Here is a 22,536-nt window from a genome sequence, read left to right on the forward strand (position 1 = left end):
GTGCAAGGAAAACTTCAGTCCTAGACACACAAAATCTCCAAGATGAGACTTTTTCTAAACGCTCCTTTGAGTCAGAAAACAAGAGCACAGTTAAGGGAGCACACCATGCAGCAGCATTTCTGTCAAGCTACTCATCTGATTAGATACCAATAGTCCTCTGGGCAAGGTAAGGCACCCTGTCTCACTTTCTCCACTTCACTGCAACCAAGCCGTATTGGTTTCAATCATATGCTAAACTTTTCACCTCTCAGCTTAGCATCATGATTGGTTTAGCTTAGAGTTTCAACTAGCCTTTAGTGCCACCTGGTAGAAATCCGGTAAATCAAATCACCAATACCCAACTGCACACTGAATTCCCAACAATAAATAAATAAATAAATAAATAAAAACTAGTGTAAATTAGCGGTGAACATATCAAGTCAGTACTGGTCTAATGAATAAATTAAATGCTGTGGTCAAAACTGTGAAGAAAAACCCACACTCATGAAAGAATGTATGTTTCTTCAGTTATAGCAGACAGGAAGAGAGACAGCAAAACCACATTTCCGTGCCCAGCTTGTTGTGGATTTAATGGATTTCTGGCTTTTTGCCATGGAGTAATTCTATGGTTTACCAAAATGCAGTCTCTGGGCTTCTTAATTTCATATTTAGCTTGCTAGGTCTGTAATCTTGCCACTCTTTTAATCAAAAAGGTTTGAGGCAAGCATTTACATGAAAAATACTCATTCAAATCCTAACATTTTTACCCACAAAAATACATGGAGGTTGGACATATTCTGGTTTATGAAAATCTGTTTTGCACAATATGATAATTATTCCCTTTTGTAATAGCAGCTTCCTATGACAATTAGAGACTTAGTTGTGCTATTCTGTTTGCATTAGAAATTTGCCAGAAATACAAGAAAGGAAACCTTAAAATTACTGAACTACCTACTGACTGTTTGCAAACCTGCTTGTGTAAAATCATTATCTGTTTTTCACAAAGGCAACAGAAAAAGCTGGGAGGAGTAGGAAGGAAAATAGGTTTGATGACAAGCAGATAGCTCAGACTGTGTTTCCTTTGTGTGAGCTTCAGTGAAGATGAGAAAATAAGTTTGAAAATGTTACACTTCAATATAAAGTGAAAGCAGTTTAAAATTACTGATTTATTTATTGAAATAAGTCTATTTTCACTACTATAACACACCAAGTGTGGGTTAAAGTGAAGAGAAGTGAGAAAACATTTCTTTTTTATGTCAACAACAAGGGATACAATTACTTCTACCATCACAAGTGTAACTTCTGCTCTTGAACGCAAAACCAAAGTTGCCTTAAACTAGCTACAGAGTAGCCCAAAAAGATGCAGAAATAATCAGCACAGTAAAACCTTGCCAACTCCGCAGTTATTAGGACCTGAGCATGTCTGTTAACAGTGGTTAAAAGCACACCTGTGAGTACTTCAGTCATACTCTTGAACACCATCCACATGCACCAAACACCACTTTATCTTAACTCTGTACTGGTAAACAAAGTCTTGAAAATAGATGCCATTTTCTGCCAATGCAGTCTAAAGTGATACAAAATTACTCTCAATATCCATCCCAGAACCTGTGTAGCGCTCATTTGATATGGTTATAAATTAGACTTTCTCCAGCTCTACTGACTAACCTAGGCTGTACATGGAGAGATATTATAGTATTGTTAAATTCACAGCTGTTCTGCATCCAAAGTGACTCCCTTCTGAGGAAGGGTGACCACGATAAGTAGAAGCAAAGTGATGGGCAGAAGCAAAGTGATGCTCGAATACAGAAAGGGACCTGCTTTACCACCTAAATTCCACTTCTTCACCAAAGTGGAAAAGCAGTGCAGTGTTTTAGTGGAGAGAATCAGATATCAAACCTTTCTCTTATATTATGTTGAAGAGAGTCCTCAACTAGTACTTATTTTCAAAAGTCCAACTTTCATTTATGCTCAAATTACATTTACAGCTTCTCTCATGTGTAAGGGGTATTCATATACTGAGGAGTGAGGATTCAGTCAAAGCTGTGATCCTCACTACTGAATAAGAAGCTGGTTTGCCTAATCTTTTGACATCTCACATTGTCATTACCTTCCTTTCTTCAACCTCTGCAACAAATAACTCGAGAAAGAGCCTTGTAGAGATTCATTGTCTAGTGAAAAGGTAAAAATACAATTGTGGTTAAAGAGACTGGGAAACGTGCTACTCGAGAGCTACACCATGAGCCTGCCTCCGACTAATTCTGCACAGTTGCGCATAGAACCACCCAGCACAGAAAAGTGTATCAAACCCGGTATTTCCCCTAACTTTACAATGTAATTGCTTGTAGCAGAGAATCAAGATCCACAGTGCTGCAACCACTGCAAGTATAGCTATACAAGCATTGTAAAGGTTTGGGCATACAGGTGGCACGAATACTACCAGAAGGCAAGCCATTTTGTTTCAGTTTTCCCCAAAAAAATCCCAGCCCGGTAAAAAAAGTCATACTACCCCATTGTCCAGACGGAGGAAAGAGGCTGAAAAGATAAACTACCACAGGCAAATTGCCTCAATATAAATCAAAGCATTGACTGCATTACCACTGAAAGGTACCTTACTGGAGCCTGTTAATTGCAGCTGGGATGGAAGACAGCAGAATTCACACGGGAAGCAAAAGGAGGACAAAACTGTCTTGGGAAAGAGCACTCTGCCCCAAGCATACTGCCCTATGAGATAAACACAGCCACTTCTAAGTGACTCCCATATAATAGCATCTCACCTCCTGTTTTTTAACACACTGCTCTTCAAACAATCCCCTCTGGTAAGGGCTATGCTTCAGGAAACAGTATTACTCCCACTTCCCAGACAGAGATCTGAAGCAGTGAAAGCCACAGGTGAAGTCTCCAGAAGATACATAATGAGATTTTTAAAAATGTCTTAGCAGACTAGACATGTAACTCAGCAGAAAGTTAGCAACAGAGGATACTCAAGAGGATTTTCTAGAATTCCTAAGCACATGGGTGCTTCTGCCCTTACTTATAGCTATGTAAATGTAGCCTTGCATCCTCCAAAAAACACAGCACATTACCACAAAAATCCCAAACTATAATCTTCAGTCCCTTGTCTCCCCACTCAGGAACAACACAGTGATGAAGTCACCAAAATTGCACACTAGTTTCCACCTTCAGCACTGAAGCTACCCACCAACCCTATTAAGTCTCTGGCTCAACAGTATCAAGTTCTGTATCATCCCCACAACTCAGCCCTGCAAAAACCTTGTCCCTGGAACTCAATGCTTCTCCAGCCATGCTCCCCAGAGAGCTGAGAATCTCTGCCAGAATTATTCACACATAAAATACAGCAGCAACACATTTAAAAAATAGACTGGAGATCAGACAGACTTCTATGAAACAGCTTAGTGGTTAAACAGTTTGATCAGACCATTACATAGATTATTTCAATGCTTTCTTTACTTCTCCTTCCCTGTCTAGTAGGTTGCTGTAAAAAGTGCAGACAGACCCAATTCTTGCCCTGGAGAAGGAAAGTCTCTATTCCAGTTCCTGCTTAGAATCAACACACATGAAAAAACACCACAGGCTAAGCCACATAAATAGGTTTCGGGCAAGGACTGTAACCCATTAAAACTCGTGCAGCTGGCCACAGTCTTTCCAGGGGGCACATCACAGCATGCATCTCTCCTCTTGCAGCTCTACTGGACCACTGAGGATCTCACACAAACCAGAGAGTTTTCTGCTGGGTATACCAGTCATTTTCCTGGGAGACAAGAAACATGAGTCTTGCTAGTAGACAAAAAAAAAAAAGCGGAACTAAGATGAATCAAGACTGCTGCCTTCTGCCATTTTTTTGTTTAAGAAAAATCCATACTATGCTTATATTTTGATATAAAGATTAGGTGCCTCTCTTCAAAAAGTGATTCTGAAACTACCAAGCCAAAGCAGCATGTCCTGTCAGCACCAGCTCTGGTGACTTCAAGCAATGAGAGATTTGACACACTCCTGCAAACTCAGCATTCCCCTATGAGCTACCCTCCATCTGTGCCAGATTTCATTGGCCCTGTGCTGAATCACTTAACTTACACCATACACCTCAAGCATTCCTCTGCCCTCATTCAGCCAGCCCTGCAGCCCAGTGATGCAAAAGTGCCCACAGCATTGGTCCCATCTCACTGCACAGAGCAGTCAAAGTGGCTCATCCAAAGTCTCACGGGAATCCCTTGACAGCATAGTCCAGAAACTTGTACTGGATTCCCCCCCCAGCTCCAGACCCCAGCAGCTGCATCTCATCTACCTGAGAGCTTTCTGCCTTGCTTCACATTAATACAAAGAGGCATTTTCCATGTTTACAGATTTTCAGGTTCTGTCACAGGCTTAAAAAAAACCCTCTTGACCCTTAATGCAGTGCATACTTACAGTGGCATCTTTCTTTCAAAATGTGTAAACTAAGATTATCATAGGATTCTTTCACCTACACAAAGGCATGTTAAAAATCAAGGCTTTAGACAAAATACACACCTGAGTTCCAAGAAAAGAGAGCTAACAGCAACTAAACAAATGACAAAAGATAACTCTCTACATTCACAAGACCGATATGTCCATTTGACTGCAAGCATATCTGTAAAAAAAAATGTTGCATATGCAAAGAAACTAGACATTTGTATCTGCAAAGAACAGTCTTGTGTCTTTCCGTGGAAGTAGGTTCTTTATGTGTATAATAACAAGGCCTCTAATGTCAATTTTTAAACTTGTCCTCAAACAGAAACCTACAACCTCAGAAAGAAAAAAGCAACCACATGTATGCTCATGGGAGCTCTCTTCATGTGCAATCTTGTGCTGCTGTTGCATTTTACATCTCTATATACATGATCAAACCTCAGAACAAAAACTATTTTCATCCTTGGTAGATTGTGAGTTTAGAAAAAAATGTCAGAAACAAACCATTCCCCAGAAATTTCCAGGATGTCACAGGTACACAATTGTAAGACTTTTTCTTATGCTGCCAACAAGTGAAACAGGATGCAATTTTGGTGTCACCAGTCTATAGTAATAAACCAGGGAACTTTGTGAGGGGAAGAAAACTAAATGCCTTGTAGACAAAAATGGAAAATGTGCTTCTCATGTCCTTCACATCCAAGACACCTTATTAGCTTTGTTTTACTTAACAGCCACCTCTAGAAGAAATTGGAAACAGAGAGAGGAAAAAGAAGCAGGGTATTACTCTTGAATGAATTAAACCAACAACTTATACACAATTTGCTTTTCAAGAGTAAATACGTTAACAAGTAACTCTGACACAAAACGTTCTTTGACATTTGGATGAAGTTGCCAAGAATATTTCCTTACTGCAACAAATAAGCAGGAAACCCTCATCAATGCTTGGTTTTGCTGTTGTTGTAGATATTGTTTAGGTCAAGACAGAAAGAAAACATACAGCTTGCCACCAGAAATTGGGAAGTACTGATAAAAATTGTAAGTGATATTTTCAGACTGTGACAGCCTTCTGCAATTGGGACAGAAAGTCTACTGGTCAAATTGAGAATAAGAATACACAATCTATCCTTTTTTAACACACTGAGACAAGCATATGGGGTGTGTTTTATGCCCAAAGTCTTTAAAATCTTAACGTGTTATTCAAGACTGAAGATGTATATTTTAAGAAGAAACACCTACTTTGCATCTAGTCACATGCTCTATAAAATTACAGAAAGCAGACATTAGAGGTGCTGTAGCTGACTCTCTTTTACACATCAGCACACTACCATCTTTCAAAGAGGGCACTAAGAACATGGATGGTTGTCATATGGAGTGAATGGTGCTGCAGGGAAGTAGGAGACGTGAAAAGAAAACCAATTAAACAGCTTCCTCCAAACAGGCTTTTTTCTTTGTCTTCTCCATCAAATGAAAAATCCAGTGTAAGTGTTTTGGCCAGTTCTGGCCTTATTCTCTTTTCATTTCTTGTCCAAATGTTATCACAAGACCTGACTCCGCTATGTCAAACTTCTATCTCCAAATACAATAAACAGAATAGCAGACAGGAGGACAACTCAAGTACCCGTGGTGTTGTATCTCCTAGTAATCTCTGGGGCATACAGACAAAGGAAATTACATAGCAGTTAAAGCCCTGCTGGACCTTGTTACACAGTAAAGATGGGTTTGGAAGGAGACCTCCCTCCACAGCAAACATATAGTCACTCAACATTCTGTGATTCTCTAGAATCTGTCATCTAAGAATGGATGTTAACAAACTAAATCTTAGATAACACCCCATCACATACATATCACCACCATTTCAGAAAGAGGCACAGGGAATGTTACGAAACTTTCGCAAAGGGCTGCGGAGCTCACAAATTCACAGCTGGAGAAACCTCAACCGGTAATTTGTCACAAGCCCTAAACTAAAAATGGCCTCTTCCCTCGATCTGAGGCAGAAAAGCCCCTGGATCAGCATCAGCAGGTATCTAGAGCAGAAAACAGAACAGGTAGCAACACTGACTTTTCTCTGCAGATCCATGGTGCTTCATGAAAAATAAATACTGAACTCTTGCCTCCTGCAACCACCACACAAATCCAGCGGAAACCCACATCCCTCTGAACCCAAACCATGACACAGCTTGGCTCAGCTGCTGAACTAAAATGCCCACACGGAGTCCATGCTGCCACTGGCTTCTTGGCTGTCAAGTAGCAAGATGGTGGCTTGTCCCCTTCAAACCCAACACAAGATCTGCCAAGGCAGACAGGTGAAAACACATGTCAGCACTGTCACAAGCACCGTCAGTCACAAGTGTGCTCCTTTCCCCAAGCCTTAGCTACACTGCATTACAGTTATTTCGTCTCCCTTGTATTTATTAATAGGAAAACCTCACTGTGTTTTCAAAAAGAATCATTTCAGATACAAGGCATGGCTGAAAACTTCCTATTCACCCCTGTAAAAGGATAAAAAGATAAGATAAAAACTTTGCTCAAAGATAAAAACTTTGCTCAAAGATTGCTCTGTTTTCCTGCTGGTTTTAAGAAGTAATGTTTGAATTGAATGATAAATAGGAGAAATTGGTTAACCAGCACATAAAAGTTATTGATAAAAATGGATTAAGCAGACATCCAAATATTTAACCTGGAAGCCCCACTGTCTATCTCATTTTAAGGAATGAGCAAAAACAAAGATCCACCTCTCCTGTCAAGAAGCAAACAGACTTGAGAAAGAAGTGTGATCAAAATGCTTTGTCTTCCTCAATCCCCAGCTAAAAGCTCTCTCAAGTTTGCCTTATGAATAATATGAAATAATACTGTCAAGTTAACATGGTAAACAACAGCTTCAGCCATGGAGCAACTGTCAACATCCTGTAACCCCAACTTTCCCAACTCTGAGGTCTGTGCACCATCACACAAGCCTTCTTCCAGCTCCTACAAGGACCTCACCACTGAGGTCCTTGTAGGACCACTAGCTCAGTGGGCTTCAGGTTACCTGCTCTTCCTTCATCACCAGCTAAGCCTGTTGCTGTAACCCCATGGGCACCCCTGAGTTCTGAGTAAAACAATTTCCTTGAGGACACAACAGACCCAGCTGTGTTTCTTGGTTTTAGAATTGTCAGCGTTAAATTTCAAAAGTATTTGCTGTCAGTGCCTACAAGTAACACAGCACTTTTTTAAGTATTTGCAGAAAAGCATGTATTGGCTTTGCTCTGTTTTGATTTGTTGATTTACATTTGTTGATTTGTTGATTTACTTTTTCTTGCTTGTCGAAGCAAGAAAAGACAAAGGGATAGGACCCTGTTTGCTCTCTGAAGTACCCTCCTGCTAAAGCGTATCTTCCTCATTGGTTACACCAGTAGTTGAAACCTACTGATGTCTCAGCAGCAGCTTCATCATGTCCTCTATAGGTGCTACTCCATCACTGGCTACTCAGTGCTAGGGAAATCATTTCTTTCTGGGGTAAGCCAGAACGGGGTCAGAGGAGGCTTTCCACATTTGCAAATTTTCCAAGCAGTCAAGCCACATACATAAGCAGAGTAATATAAAAGAGGTTTACTATATTTAAGATGGAGGGAAGAGCAGCATTTTTAAAAATTAAACTCTCTCAGTAATCATACAGAACATGCACAGAGTACTTAACACATACCAAACAAAATCTAGTGGCAGGACCTAATGTTGCACAGATTCTTTATAGCATGAAAGGGACAAATTTTTACTTCTGCTCAATTTTGAGATGTTCTGCCAAGGTTTTTTAAGCAAACACAAGAAAAAAGAAAAGCATACATTCTACTTGCCAGTGTTTCACATCCCATACATAACAGTGAAAAGCTTTTCTCCTTTGAAGAATTTGAATCTCATGCAGAAAATGTCAAAAACCTCTGGCAGTGTAAGATTCTGCAGAGAAACTATTAAAACAGACCAAAAGAGAGAGGCCAACTTAGAAGATCGCCACTCAAAACTATGTTCTGTGTTTCCTCTACTTCTAAAGAACTGCCACCAACGTGTCTCTGCCACCTTATGACACAAAAACTTAACAAGCATTCCAGAAAGACTCTGTACACATTTTTAGTTTGGTACTATTTTTTCTTAGAAGAGTACACCTCACACATTTTCTGAGAGCAGGAAATTATGACAAAAAGTTGTCAGCTGTATCTCATACTCAGCTCCATTGGTTTTACCCTGAATCTTGGTATGTTTTACTCCTTAGCTGCAAAATAAAACAATTATGGAAGAACACCAGAGAAAAATCTAAGAAGCATGAGATAAGACCAGTTCAACAGCTTAAAACTGGAGTGAAAGCAAAAAGAACTCAAAATGTATTATGTTTATTTCATTATTAATTTTCAGCCAATCTCATGATATTCCAGTGACTGGCATGATTTAACATTTGGGGTTGGCAATATAGCATACCATACAACTACATAACCATAAAGAGACCAATTCAAGTTTACTACGGGGACTATAACTTTGACTGGCCTGACATTTGCACATTTAAGTGTCTTAGCCATAACACCACAGTGTTCAATACCAGAGCATTACATACCTGTCCTGGGCTAAGAAAGATGATTTTTATGTCTAAATCCTATTCATACAGGCAAGAAATCACTGTTTAGAGTTCCATTTATTATTTGTGACATATTTCAGTTCTATTTAAAAACTATTATTTAAAAAAAAAACAACCTATGCCCTTGACATTATGCCAAAACTGTTTCTGTCCCACTGAACTACAGAGTTTGTGTCACTACTAAGACAAACTATATCAAGGGAAAAAATTCAGATAAGAAGTACTCGAAGTAGAATCACAGAGTAGTCTGGGTTAGATGAGATCTGAAAATTCATCTAGTTCCACTCCCCATGCTAAAGGCTGAGACACCTTCCACTAGGTACCAGTGGAACTGTAAAAGTATCATCCTGAACCAAGATGAAACTTATGAAAATACAGGCAAACAGAAAGACAAATAGGCATTTTTAAAATAATTTCATATTTTTGCATTTTAACATGAAAATTAATTTTTAACTCTAAAACATTCAGTTTCTGACACAGAACAGCATTTCTTAACAATAGATAGGTTCAGCTTCAAGATATACTTTTGTCATCTGATAGTTATTTGCAATTATCTGTTTATATAGGCCATGTTTCACATTATCATCTTTGTTCAGCTCCCACTGCACCTTGTGGTTATACAGGTTTTCTGAAAGTCAGTGGCAAGATGCATGGAATTTATAGACCACAAAGGTGACTTTTTAAACAATTATAATTGCACTGTTCACAAACTGACCAACACTTTTGATAAACTCAATTCCCTCTTACGTCCATAAACAGTACAATTTTCCATAAAAGAAAGAAAAAAGAGGTAAGACCAAATTGATAACTCTGAATTTTCCATGTCTGACAGCCTTAATGATAAAATTCATTCACCAGTTTTAATGCACCAAGTCTATGGTATTCACTGTGATTGATCATTGTGAGCACCCTCTTCACCTTTTGTAACATAAATCAAAATCAGGATCTCAAGTAGCTTACAATGGTAGTTATTTCACATGCCTGAATCCTTATGTTTAAAGTTATTTCACTCAGAGACAAGCAGCCAAACACTTTTAAACCAGCTTTACAATCAGCTCTGCAGTCTTAATTCTACGTTCCTAATGTCTATTTTGCATCCTGAAAGAGGTCCTCTAGGAAAACTGGTAATGAGAGAGGCGAGTGTATAACTAAAAACTGCACCACATTGCACATACACAGTAGGGCACGATCAAGTTTGCACAAATGCTGTAAAGCCTAGGCATCCTAGCAAAGTAATACTTCACTTTGAAACCTATCTGCTAATTAATGTTTTTTTCCTGTGCTGAATGACCTCAGCACATCTTTTTTGCCCCGAAAAGGAAGGCAAATCTCACCACACAAAACAGTGCAAAAGCTATATACAAAATGGTGATGCAGCTTCTCTCTCTTGGTGGGTAGTAAGTCCTGATTGCTCAGAAGGGGTCTTATGCCTGACTTGTACTTCCAGCCCTGCTGGACAACCCAAAGAACCAGCAGTGGTGCCAGGCAGGAGAGGAGCTTCTCACTACAAAGGTGCACATCACCTTTCTCTCTCCCTCTGCCTTCTCTCTCCTCTACCGCTGCCCAAAAGGGGCTGGGGATTCTCAATGGAACATCCTCCCTTACTGCAAGTTTCTTTAATTTTAAAAAATAAAATAATTTAAAAAAAAAAAACAAGACTGTTTTATATGTGAAACTGACACAGGGTCACCACTGGTCCCCTCTGTAATTGCAAGTCAGCCCATAAACTAATACAGTCAGTGAGGCAGCATCACAGCAATTAGCATCTTTCAAAGATAGAAAAATGCTTTCATGTTTAAGCACTGTAGAGCACAGCCTTTTGCCAGTAAAAACAGAGCATATGTCTTAATTTAAACATTTGCTCAGCATGTTTTGTGCTACTTCCTGTGTCTTAAGCATCTGTCTGAATTTGCCTAAACAAGTGGGAGAAAACCACACTTTCCTTTGCTGATGAACAGCAAAACCTGAATGGTATGGAAGTTCTTTTCATTGTGCATGCTATTCTGCACTTGCAAGGGGAAAGGTTATTTCAACAGTAACTCACGGAGTAGCGGCAACAACAAACTTCCCAGTAATTACCAGGACCTCTCCACAGAACAGCTGCCTAACAGCTGTGAGGAAAAGAAAGCACAGAATCTTGTTACAGAACTTAGCAGTTATTACCAAGTAAAAGGTTTCTGATTTAACTCCAGAATAATAGATTTTCTAACTTTTCATAAGCTTCTAAGCTTTTCTGCTGGCTTCAGAGGCTAAATAACCTAAAACTGGGACAAACAAGCCTCAGTTGTCAAACTGATTTGACAGCCTATTTTTTACATTTTGTGACTTTAATCGAAACGCCACTTGTTTTTCTCTTCCTCTTTAACAGTCTTGTGTGAGCTGCAGTCTTCAAAATTTCACTTCTAATCTCTCTCATTTTGAAGCTTTTCACTTCAGTTCTGACTACCCACTGCCCATATCTCTATTAAATCTTTCCTACTGTTTACAATAGAGAGCAAATTCAGCCAGTATAATTTTAGTTGGCTCTCCAGCTATTTTTCAAATGCAAGACAATATACACTCAACTACCGAATGTGTCCAAACAAAAAGTCCACACATGCATGCACACACAGACATTCATGCCAAGTCCAGATCACTGTCAAAAGATAAAGAGGAAAAACAGTGCATTTTTCTGTTGCATAGGTAGAGCGTAAAAAACCCATTTCTATATGATATATGAATTATGTGTTTTATCACCATGAAGATGAAAAACAGTCAAAACTCTGCCCTAAATTAAACAAATTGATTCCCATCTTTACCTCCCCCCCCCCAAAAAAAAAATTTACTAAGGCTTAAGAAGCAAGCAGACTAAAGGCTGGGATGTCATAGAGCCCATATATTAATTCAGTCAGCAATAAATCTCCCCTTACTCTCCATACTACTTTCTTAAATAGCTCACTATAAAGCCCCAACCTAATTAAAAACAGCTTTCTCGGCAACAGTGGCCTTGATTTCACTTATTTACACATTAACTGCAGCCTCCATTTGGCCAATCCAGTCTATTCCCTGTACCACACAGGGCCTTTTATCTGCCCTGGACAGCACTTTCTCCAGCAGATGAAGTAGATGCCGATTGATTTGCTGTCGAGCATGGTAAATTAATAGCAACAAATTGCTGAGGGCCCCATCTCGCTGCTCCACCATGCTTCGGCAGTTTTGCTTTATTTGCTCCATGATGGGCAGCAGTCAGGCCTCTTCAAGTCAATTTCTTCTTAACAACCTGCAATACTTTTCAATGGTGAAAATAGAGCTATTCCTTGTAAGACAGAAATCAATATCCTATTGCCCTTAGAAAATGCTAAACAAGCAGTATTGGCAATCCACTTGGTACTAGAGGGTATCAGATATAATGCAAATCCATACTGCTTCCCTCCTCGTAGTTATTACAGTTTGCTAAAAGGTTCCTAATGCCATTTATCATCATTTACCATCGACTACTGCAGCTATGATTATGATATCCTATCAGCTAGCAGAGCCCTTTCATTTCTATCCAATTAATATTTTAGCAGCACTCAAATGGTTGCTGCCCAAGTCTTGTAATAAAATTTACATGGATTGGACTGATTTTTTTTTCCTGTGATCTTAAAAAGCCATTTCATTTATTTTTCAATACCCAGCTTCTTGAAAGAGCTGCATTTTCTTTCAAAAAATGCTGAAATTCAACATTCTAGCATGTGAATTAGTTCAAAGATGACGGTCTAGGCAAAAAGTGTGAAGAAGAATTTATGTACTGACATCTCCAAAGAAACATAAAATAAAAAATGAATGCTGTATCTTATTTATACTTTCCATAATACCCATTCACAAATATCTCTTGTCTATAGCCAAACACAGACACTTATTTTAAGCAATAATTACAATTCTGAATTAAACATTCAGCAAGTGTGTTTGATTACAGCAATTTAAATGAACTGTTTACCATAACATTAAAACAGTCTAATTTCAGAAATTAAAGCAAATGACCACCTCCAAGTACTAACAGTACATTAGAAAAACAGACCAGAGAATCAACTATTCATTCATAAACTATCAGCTGAACCTCTTTAAAGTGTCAAAAAAGCAATTTAGTAAGAAATGGGCATCCTTAGATCACACTCAAGCATTATGCTAATATTAAAACTTAAAATTGTAGAGACATATCTGCTCATACTGTGACCCAAAATTCCTAACTGAATGGGTTTTTCCAGAATGTGTCAATTTTGAAGCTGTATTGATCATAACACAGAATATCAAAAAACAGCTCAGTATTTTAGGCTGTAACATCAGATGTGACAACATACCCTACACTTGTCTTTAAAAAAAATACAAATTACTAATTCTACCAGTCTAATGCTATTTACTCAGTTACCAAAATTTAAATTAATTATGTTCTCAAACATAATTGTTAAAAATTGGCAACATTATGCAGGCTTAATTAAGATTAAATCCAATTTACTAAATGTACTTTAATTGGTACTAATTACATTAGCTTTCCTTTCAGAATGACAAATTCCCCATAGGTTTCACTTTAATAGTCTTCTATCAAAATCAACACAGGATGACTGATGATGAGCATCACACAAGGGGCGGGAAAAGAGATGCTCTTCCCCACTCTCTGCCCCCAGACACACAGGCACACTCACTACTGCTGCTTTCTGCACGTTTATCCTTTTATCAATTTGCTAAGTCACAGAGTCATGACTCCATCACACATCATTTTCTGTTCCAGTGAAAAATTTCTCTAAAAATAAATACTCTGTGGCTGGAAGCAGCCAAGAAGAACAGAAGCTTTAACAAAAAAATACACAAAGGTTTCAAATATCAGGGCCACCAATTACTAGGGTACTTCCAAGGACTCCAGGGAGTCCTGCTCTTGAACCCTTTGAGACGCAAATCTAATAAGTGAATAAGCCTAACCTGATCTTGAGAACTAGGCCCAATTACGCCGAAGGGCAACTTCACTGCATTATTGCCTGCTTTCCATTACAAGGGCATCCAGTGAGTACATCTGGAAAAGAACCTGAGAGGAACCAAGGCTGTCTGCCCAGAAAAACAAATAAAGACAGATATGCCTCTGTACTAAAGTGAAAAAAAGAAAGAAAATATAATAAGTAGGTGGTTTGCAGGGCTGTCTGTATTTCATAATGTGATAAACTGCCCTCAGGATTTTTTATATGATTGAATTTAGAAAGCTGGGGGGGCAGTGGAGAAGGAAAATAAAAAAGGGTGAATCGCTCAATTTCAGCCGAGTGAAATTCAAAGACAGGAGAGGAGGAAAGGGGAATTTAAGGTGGTAGACTAAAAAAGCTTTAGCGCACATTAAATGAAGCAATCAATGCCATCTATACAAATAAGAAACTGGACCCTAATACTCTGATCATAATGGAAGACAGAAATATTTTGCATTTGCTGAGGCAGGAGGAGAAAGGAAAAATACAACACTGTGTCAACAGAAAGGGAGATATGAAAGACAGGAAATTGGTATCAGATTTAAGAATGAGAGCGAACAAGTTTCTTAGCCGCAACTAATTTGATTCACCATCTGACAAAATATTTAAGTGTTTTGCAGGAGAGTACAATACTTAAAACTACTAATTTGAATAGACTGAATGGTGATGGAAAAATGTGTTTAATTAAAACCCAGTCCTTTGTAATCCCCACACTTAGTTGTCACTAAGTATTTAATTTCTGCAAAGTATCACTGATGACTTCATCACCCTAAATATATAAAATTTCTGAAGTAAAACCATTTTGAAATTAAAAGTTAAAAGGCCTTTTGCTGTGGGTTGTTTTCCTCCTTGCTTAATACAATTTCATTACACATTGCACTTGCAAGCTGATTCTCTTTCACCAAATTTTGTGCAGTCAGTGTAAGTCTAAATAACTGCTGTAAAAACAGGGTATCTAGAAATATAAACAAGTTTGACTGCAATGCTTGCTTTCAAATGCCTGTAAGAATTTGCTACGTAGGTGGCCTGTAAAGACTCTCGTCTTTGTGAATTGTTTCCATATCTACAGCTTTACTGAGTAAGGGTTTGTTTGGTTTTGTTGGGGTTTTTTTGGTTTGTTTTTTTGGTTTGGTTTTTTTTCTGTTTTGTTTTGGTTTTTTGTTTTGTTTTACTCTAATGGGACCTGAAACAATTTGGATATTCATTTGAGAACAGACCCAACACCTCTTCGCATCAGTGACCAGTCTTTCCACCAGCACTCACAACAAGGATCAGGTCCAGAGAGTCAGCACGTGCATACAATCTGATCTGCTGCAATCACAGCCTTTTCCTGTCAGCCATTTGTTAAATTCATTTGTTGAGTCATATGGTACCTGTGATAAGGACCCATAGAAGAATTCAAAAGATCTACATACAGCTATAAACTAACTTGTATGTACAAGGTTCCTTGAGTTTTGAGATGCAGATGCAGAATGTTTTGAAGCAGAAAACCCCTCAGTCTTTGTATGTGTGCCATCTAGCAAAAATGGCCCTAATCAGTCCTGTGGCATTGAGATGCTAATGGAATACAAAATGTAATAAATAACATGAAAAAACTTTTGACTTCTATGTCTGCTGTCAACAAGATAAAGAAATCCTATTTCCAAACCCAGAGAAGTTCCAAATCCCTAACTTTAAACAGAAATGCGTACAAACCAATTTTCAGGCAATCTTTTTTCTCCCATCCAATCATTTATTTATTTCTGCAGTTTACACTCCCCAGCAACACTGGTAAACTGCTCAACTGTTTGCTAAAAGAAAAGTATTAAACTCCACTACATAAAAAGTTCCCCCACTGGAAAACAGGTCACATGTTTAATTCATTCTCCTCCAGAGAAGGTTAAAAAACACACATTATCAAATAAACTCTAATTTACACTACCATGCTCTAGCTGACTAATTTCTTGCTAATCTTGGCCTAAGTGCTAGAGTTCAAGGCACAGAACTGACAGCAGCCTTCCAGTACCTAGAGGGGGCCAACAAGAGAGCTGTAAACAGCCTTTAACAAGAGCATGTAGTGACAGGACAAAGGAAAATGGCTTTAAACAGAAAAGATGGACGGTTTAGTTTAGGTATTATGAGAAATTATTTACTATGAGGATGCTGAGGCACCGGAACAGGGAGGTTGAGGATGCCCCATTTCCTGGCTGTGTTCAAGGCCAGGCTGGACAGGGCTTTGAGTAACCTAATCTAGTGGAAGGTGTCCCTCCCCATGGTAGGGTGGGGTGGAACCAGAAGATATTATAGGTCCACTCCAACCCAAACCATTTTATGATTCTATGCTCACAGCCTCGCAGAAAGCTCATTTACTGTTTTGTGTTCGAGATGCTAACCCACTGGCTCTGGACAGACGTCCAAGTATAAGCAGCCTCAGGGAAACATCAACGTGGCGGTGTACCAACTGAAGAGTATATCCAGCTTAAATCAGCCCAGGTTAATTAAAAAAAAACTAGGTTTTTCCAGACACACTCCTTTTCCTAACACACATTCATGATGCATCCGTTATCCCAAAATATAAACCCCAAAGGTCTGAGACCAGATGGAAAGGAAGATACAACCCACAAACCCATCCCTATGCACAGACATAGGGAAGTATAGGAGTGCCTTCATGGGCAAAAATTGCATGGGAAAAATCAACCAAATACTGCACAACAGGCAGTCAAGACTGTAACCTTTACAGAGCCTGTATACCAAACATGAGACGGAAGATTCAGGGCCAGGCGAAGAAAAAAATGTCTGATGCACTCAAGCATGCAATTAAAGCAAGTCACACAGAATACACATCTGTTTTAAGCTTGATGGAAGAAATTATACAGACCATTCTTACAACAAAACAAATTATCTACCTACCTGTTTATGCATCTCTATATTCAGCCCATAGGACATCTCATAATACTAAGAAAAAAGAAAATTACGCCATTAGACTTTGCAATTGTGAAAACTATTCTGAAATTCACTTTGACTGAAACATCATCTGTACAAAGACATATGGACCTAAAAACATTTATTTGCCTCGAAGAGTTCCTGGAATTGCAAAGAACACATTTCAGAATAAACTTTTTTTTTTTGCTTTATCTACGTTGTTTCGTGTCACATTTACAAAAAACAGCTGTAAAACAAGGCAGAAACAGACAACAAAAATATAATGAAAAGTAATCACAGCCAGAGTCAAGGACTAGAAGTGAATAAAATTATCAAGATTTTATTCACTAGCACACATAAAACATGCCAAAACACCACCCAAAGTGCTTTGAGCACATAAACATATAAATCAGCAGTGTCTAACAAACTGATTATTCAGTATCTTAAATTTAAAAAAGAACACGTACACAAAAAAATCCTGCAATTAAATTGCAGAAATTAAAAAAAAAAAGGAAAGAGGACAGAAATTCAGGGCCAGACTAGATACAACAATCTAAGTACATCCTGCTGTGCCCGAGTACTGCAGGGAACTCTGCTCAGTGTGTAATATTAATACCAAACAATCTCCAAGACTTAGGCATATCAGGCATTAAAATGACAAGTGTGAGCTTTAACATTTGCTGGTGCTCTTGCTTAAGATTTTTTCAAGGTTATTTACTCTTTTTATGTATACAAGAGTATTACTTGTCATGTACATATGGAAAACGGATAATCCTTCAGAGATGTACAAGAGAAGAGATAGCAAGAGCTCCTCTGGAGTTATCATGATCCATCACACAATTATGTATTTAGAGATGTCTTCCTATGCACACTATTTAACCAGGCAGACCACAACAATTGAGGAAATCCCTTTCACAGCTGAGATCCCCGACATTCTCAATTTAATGAAACAATGATTCAGCTGTGTAAGTGCAACAGTTCTACGAAGCAGACTTTGGATTTGCATGCGCTTGTGTACAATTTTGTTGAACTCCCATCATAGAAAAAAATATTATCCCAAATGATTTTACAGAGATATGACCATTAGGGTAAATCAGCAAAAGTGAAAACATCATACCCAGGTACACTACAGAATTGCACACAGCTTGAAAGAGGTGACAAGTGATTTGCTAGCATTTGGAAGAAACATCCTCAACTGCTTCAAAGGTTAAAAAGCCAGTTTCACACACATACTGACTGCTGCAGACAAGCTAAAATAGACCCTGGAAACTAAGGATTTCTAATGGAAGCACTGATGCAACCTCAACAACAGCAGCACTACTATAACCTCCCTGTTCGCCTCCAGCAATCCCAATGTATGTCAGTCTCAGTACACCAAGCTAATAGACATTTTGAATTTGTTATGCAGCTTGCTTACCATGACATAATGTCGCTGCATCTCTGTCTTCTCACTGGCCAGTTTTTCACATTCTAGCTTTAAACTGTTCAAGAGATAAAAAAGAAAAAGCATGGGTACTTCATAGCACTACACTGACATTGTCCTGAGCACAGGCTGCTCCCCTTTTTAAATATCTCTCCACCACACAAATGTAAGTGCGTATTCTAGCTCTTGTTTGAGAGGTCAGGGTGGGGGTTTGCACTTTTCCAGTTTCAAGGGATATTGTGCAATATACTCATCTCCTAAAACTGCATACATACACGCAGTGTAAACGGAAAATTATTTTTTATGGCAAAAAACCTAAACACTGACACTGGTTCACGGAAGAAGCACACAGGGGTTCATATCTTTAACAGTTAAGCTTGAGAAGCTACTAAAAATGTAATTTGGATTTTAGAGTTTTTATTGAAGAGTTTTAGAAACACCTCTTTCTTCTACTCAACCCACAGGAAAATCAAATGTGTATCACCGCTCTAAAGAGCAAAACTTCTGGATTTAATTTTTGCTCTTTGCTATTACTGACGATAGAATTGCAAGTAAAATACTGCACATAATTTAATGAATACCGTGGTAAATACTAACAGCTCCGGTGTTTATTTTGCGTTCAGAAGCCCGCTAAACAATCCTGCAAGAAGTCACTTGTCACTTTGAGGACACAGCGCTGTTCCACCTAAGGATAATGAAACAGCTCGCCGCCTCACTTCCAGGTTATCAGCACTTGACATGTCAATGAAAGGCGCGAGGGGGCCGAGCCAAGACAAGATGCCTGTCCTGAGCGGCATTTCGAAGAAAAGCAGAGGACGAGCCCAGCCAGACACATATTTTTCTATCAACACCCACCCTCCCCCACTCCGTACCCAAAAGTAAACAAAAAGACCAAAAGAAACAAAAGAAAAGAAAAAAAAAAAAATAACAACCTCAAAACGGAACGCGGGGAAAACAAGAAAATCCGCTCGCACCGCTCGGCTCGGCGCCCATGGGTGCCCCTCGCCCCGAGGGTCGGGAGCGGAGCGGCATGTGGAGCCGGAGAGAAGCGCCTAACTGGGGTGGGTCCGCCCCGCTCCCGGGCTCCGCCGGGGGGTCCCGCACTCCCGCCCGCCGCCCCTCCGGGCGCAGCACCGAAAGCGGTGAGAGGAGCGACCGCGCGGGGCTCGGGGAAAGTAGGCAGTTTTACCTGTGGTACTGAGCCTGCAAAAACTGAAACTCCTCCTTAATCCGATCGCAGGACTCTGAAATGGTGAATTTAAAGGGCTGAGCTGGCTGGTGAGGAGCCTGCAAGCAAGGAACAGCAGGTCTTTTAATCGCTCCCTCTCGCCCGGCCACCAACTCCCGCCCGCCGCCAACCCCCGCCGCGGCCCTCGCACCCGGGCTCCGCCGAGGCGCAGCCCCCGAGGTCCCCGCTCGTCCGCGGGCGGCAGCGCGATGCCCCTAGCGCCCCGAGACGCTGCCCCGACGTGTCCGCCGGCGGTGCGGGACCGCCGCTTGAGGAGGTGTCGCCCGCTCGGACCCTCCGCACCGGCCGCGGCCGCGGGACGCGGGGCTGGCGCCGGGACGCCGCGCACCGGGCCAGGGCAACTCCAGCAAGCCAACCCCGACCCGAGGAGGCGGCGGCGGCGCGGCGGACAACAATAAGAAAATGGCTACAACTCCGCGGTGCCAGCGCCGGAGCGCTGCCCGTGGGGCCGCCGCCGCCACTCACCGGGTGCCGGGTCTGCGGGTACATCTTGCTCAGGTCGCGGATCATCCACGCCGCTTCTGGGGGCGCTGACGGCCGGAGCAGCGGGGATCAGGGCTGCAGGCGCGGCGGCGGAGACGGCGGGCAGGGACGCCCCGGCCCCGCCGCCCCGGGGCTAGCAGGGCACCGCCGGCAGCAGCGAGGCGCGACGGCGGCGGCGTCCGCGACGCTCGGGGGCCGCTGCCACATCCCCCGGGGGCGGTCAGCGGGCGACGCCGGCCGGTTCTCCCGAGCGCCGCTGCCGCTCCACGGGCTCCGAGCCCCGTGCGGCGGAGGGCGAGGTGGAGGAGGGCGGGGAAAGCCCCTCCGCCGGCGCCGGCGCGCGCTCCACCGGAGATCCCCCCAGCCGGCAGTTTTCCTCCCCTCCTGAAAACTTTTACTGCTGCTGCCGGCGGCTCTCCCGGCGCGAGGCGGAGCGGAGGTGCGGAGCCCCGGCGGGGACGGAGGCTGCGGCTGACGGGAGACTGCTCCGCCGCCGCGGCGGGGGTGCGTGCTGTGCCCTTTTGTGCGGCGGTCCGGTCCTCGCTGCTACCGCCCGCACCGCATCTCCCCCGCTAGTGCTGCTCGACCGCTTTTTTTTTTTTTTTTTAATTAAAAAAAATTTAAAAGAGCGAGAAAGATTAAAAATACGGTACGGTCCGGGCAGCTTTATTTATGTCTTTTTTTTTTCTCTCTTTTTTCCCTCCTCGCCTTTCGAAACTCCGGGAAGTGGCGGTGGTGGCGGCGGCGACGCGCGGAGCGGTGCCCCGTGCTCAGCTCGTCGGCGCACCGCGGTCCGGCCCAGCCCTGCCGCGTCCTGCCCAGCCCGGTCCAGCCCGGCCGCCGCTCCGTGCCGCTCCCACAGCACGCTCTGCCGAGGTGACTCCTTTGACCAAATTTAGCAGCGGCTCGTCATTAACATTCTGATACATATTCACAGCAGCCGGAAGGCCGCCGCCGCGGGGCACACTGGGAGTCGCAGTCCTCCTGACGGTGGGACCGCCCGCATGCCGCCTCGCCGGGGACTACTTCTCCCGTCAGGCACGGCGATGCCATCGGCCACCCCCCTCCCGCCCCGCCCATGAAGGGCGGCGGCGGTGGCCAATGGGCGGCGGGCTGCCACTAATCGCCGCTCGGCGCTAATGCCCATCACTTCGCCGCTGACAAATGGGCGCGCGGGCCCGGGCAGAGGGGCGGCCCCGGACTCGCCCCCACGTGGGGCCCCGACACGTCGCGGGATCCCACCAATCAGACAGCTCCCCGCCGCCTCCCCGCCCCCGCTCACTCGCCGCCCGAGGCGGGGCCCGCAGATCGCCGGCGTTCCGCGGCGCCGGCGTTCGAACAGGGGAAACATTTGTTCAGCCGTCAATCAAAGTAACGTGGGGCCGGTGTCGGCTGTCGCCGCCGCCGCTGCTCCCGCCGCCTCCTCCTCCTCCTCCGCGCGGGGCGGTGGCGCGGCGGGAGCGGGGGGCGGTGGGGGGCTCCGCCTCGCGCCCCGCCCGCGGGCACCACCGGGGACGGGTGCTAATGAGGGGCAGCGTCGCCTTAAAAAGGCGGGTGCGGCGTCGCCGCTGTCCCCGTGGGTTCGCTGCCCCGTGGCGGGGTTCGCGGTGGGGCCGGGCGGGGGAACTGCCCCTGCGCTGGCCGCCGCGGGGCCGGGCCGCTCCCGCCTGCCCTCGCCTCCGCAGGCCGCGCCGTGCCGGCCCCGGGCCTTTCCCAGCGCCCTGCACCCGCCAGGCGCCGAGGCGGAACCGCCGGGACAGCCCCGGCCGCCCGACGGTTCCCCCCGTTCGCGGTGCCGCTGGGCAGGCGGAGCGGTGCCGTGCGACAGTCGCACACTTGCCGAATGCGACGTGATTTAAGTTTTGTTGTTTCTTTTTTCCTTTTTTTTTTCCCCCGGCTTTTCTGAAGGAGCTCCGCCCTTACTCGAACAAGCGGTGACAGGGACAGGGTGTTCTCCACTCGCAGGAGGAACGCTTCAAGATCTGGTCATTGAATGCTCTATTGCAATGCCACGTTTCTGTTCGACGGGGCGTTTTGTCCCGGCTTCACAGGGCGGCTGGGCCCTCTGAGTACTGCACGTCTTGGAACATACCGTAAACACACCTGGAAGCGACCTGTGGAGAGGAAAGGACAGGAACTGAACTACAGCTTCGTCTCTCAAGCGGCTAAAGCTGCAGCAGCCGCGGCTGCTACGTTTTACGGGCTGGGGAGCAGGCTTCAGAGAGTGCCTTCCCAGGCCTGAGTGTCGCATGCTTTCTGCAGGGCTGTCACTCAGGAGCTGGAACGTGAACACCTGATTCCACACACTCCCCCCCAAAACCAAAGCGATTCTGCACACAGTGGTGCTGTGTCCTAAAAAGACCCCAGAACAATTTTTCTGCAGAGCCCAGCTCTAGACAATGCTGTGCAGTGACGCACACATGAGGGATAGACTCAGAGGTTGCGCTTTTTTTCCTTCTCTGTGTCTGTCATGCTTAGATTTGCC

At 43.0% G+C, this 22,536-nt stretch overlaps 1 protein-coding gene across 4 annotated transcripts in view; it reads right to left on the reverse strand.

Annotated features, from left to right (window-relative positions):
* The window catches only part of LOC146424743 (transducin-like enhancer protein 4), a 99,722-nt gene extending 78,417 nt beyond the window's left edge, over positions 1-21,305 (reverse strand). Inside the window, exons 1-4 of one of the 4 annotated variants that reach the window (XM_085043360.1) lie at positions 20,034-21,305; positions 19,509-19,606; positions 18,314-18,377; positions 16,885-16,929 (exon numbers count right to left, since the gene is read on the reverse strand). In XM_085043360.1, the coding sequence (XP_084899486.1) occupies positions 16,885-16,929; positions 18,314-18,377; positions 19,509-19,606; positions 20,034-20,078 (252 nt within the window). In that variant the 5' untranslated portion in view covers positions 20,079-21,305. The remainder of the gene's footprint in view (positions 1-16,884; positions 16,930-18,313; positions 18,378-19,508; positions 19,607-20,033) is intronic. The other 3 variants (XM_085043361.1, XM_085043359.1, XM_085043358.1) reach the window with 3 other exon arrangements.
* Positions 21,306-22,536: the final 1,231 nt, after the last annotated feature.

The sequence above is a fragment of the Lichenostomus cassidix genome, chromosome Z, assembly GCF_008360975.1.
Source record: "Lichenostomus cassidix isolate B80296 chromosome Z, HeHo_3.0, whole genome shotgun sequence".
NCBI classification, from domain to species: Eukaryota; Metazoa; Chordata; class Aves; order Passeriformes; family Meliphagidae; genus Lichenostomus; species Lichenostomus cassidix.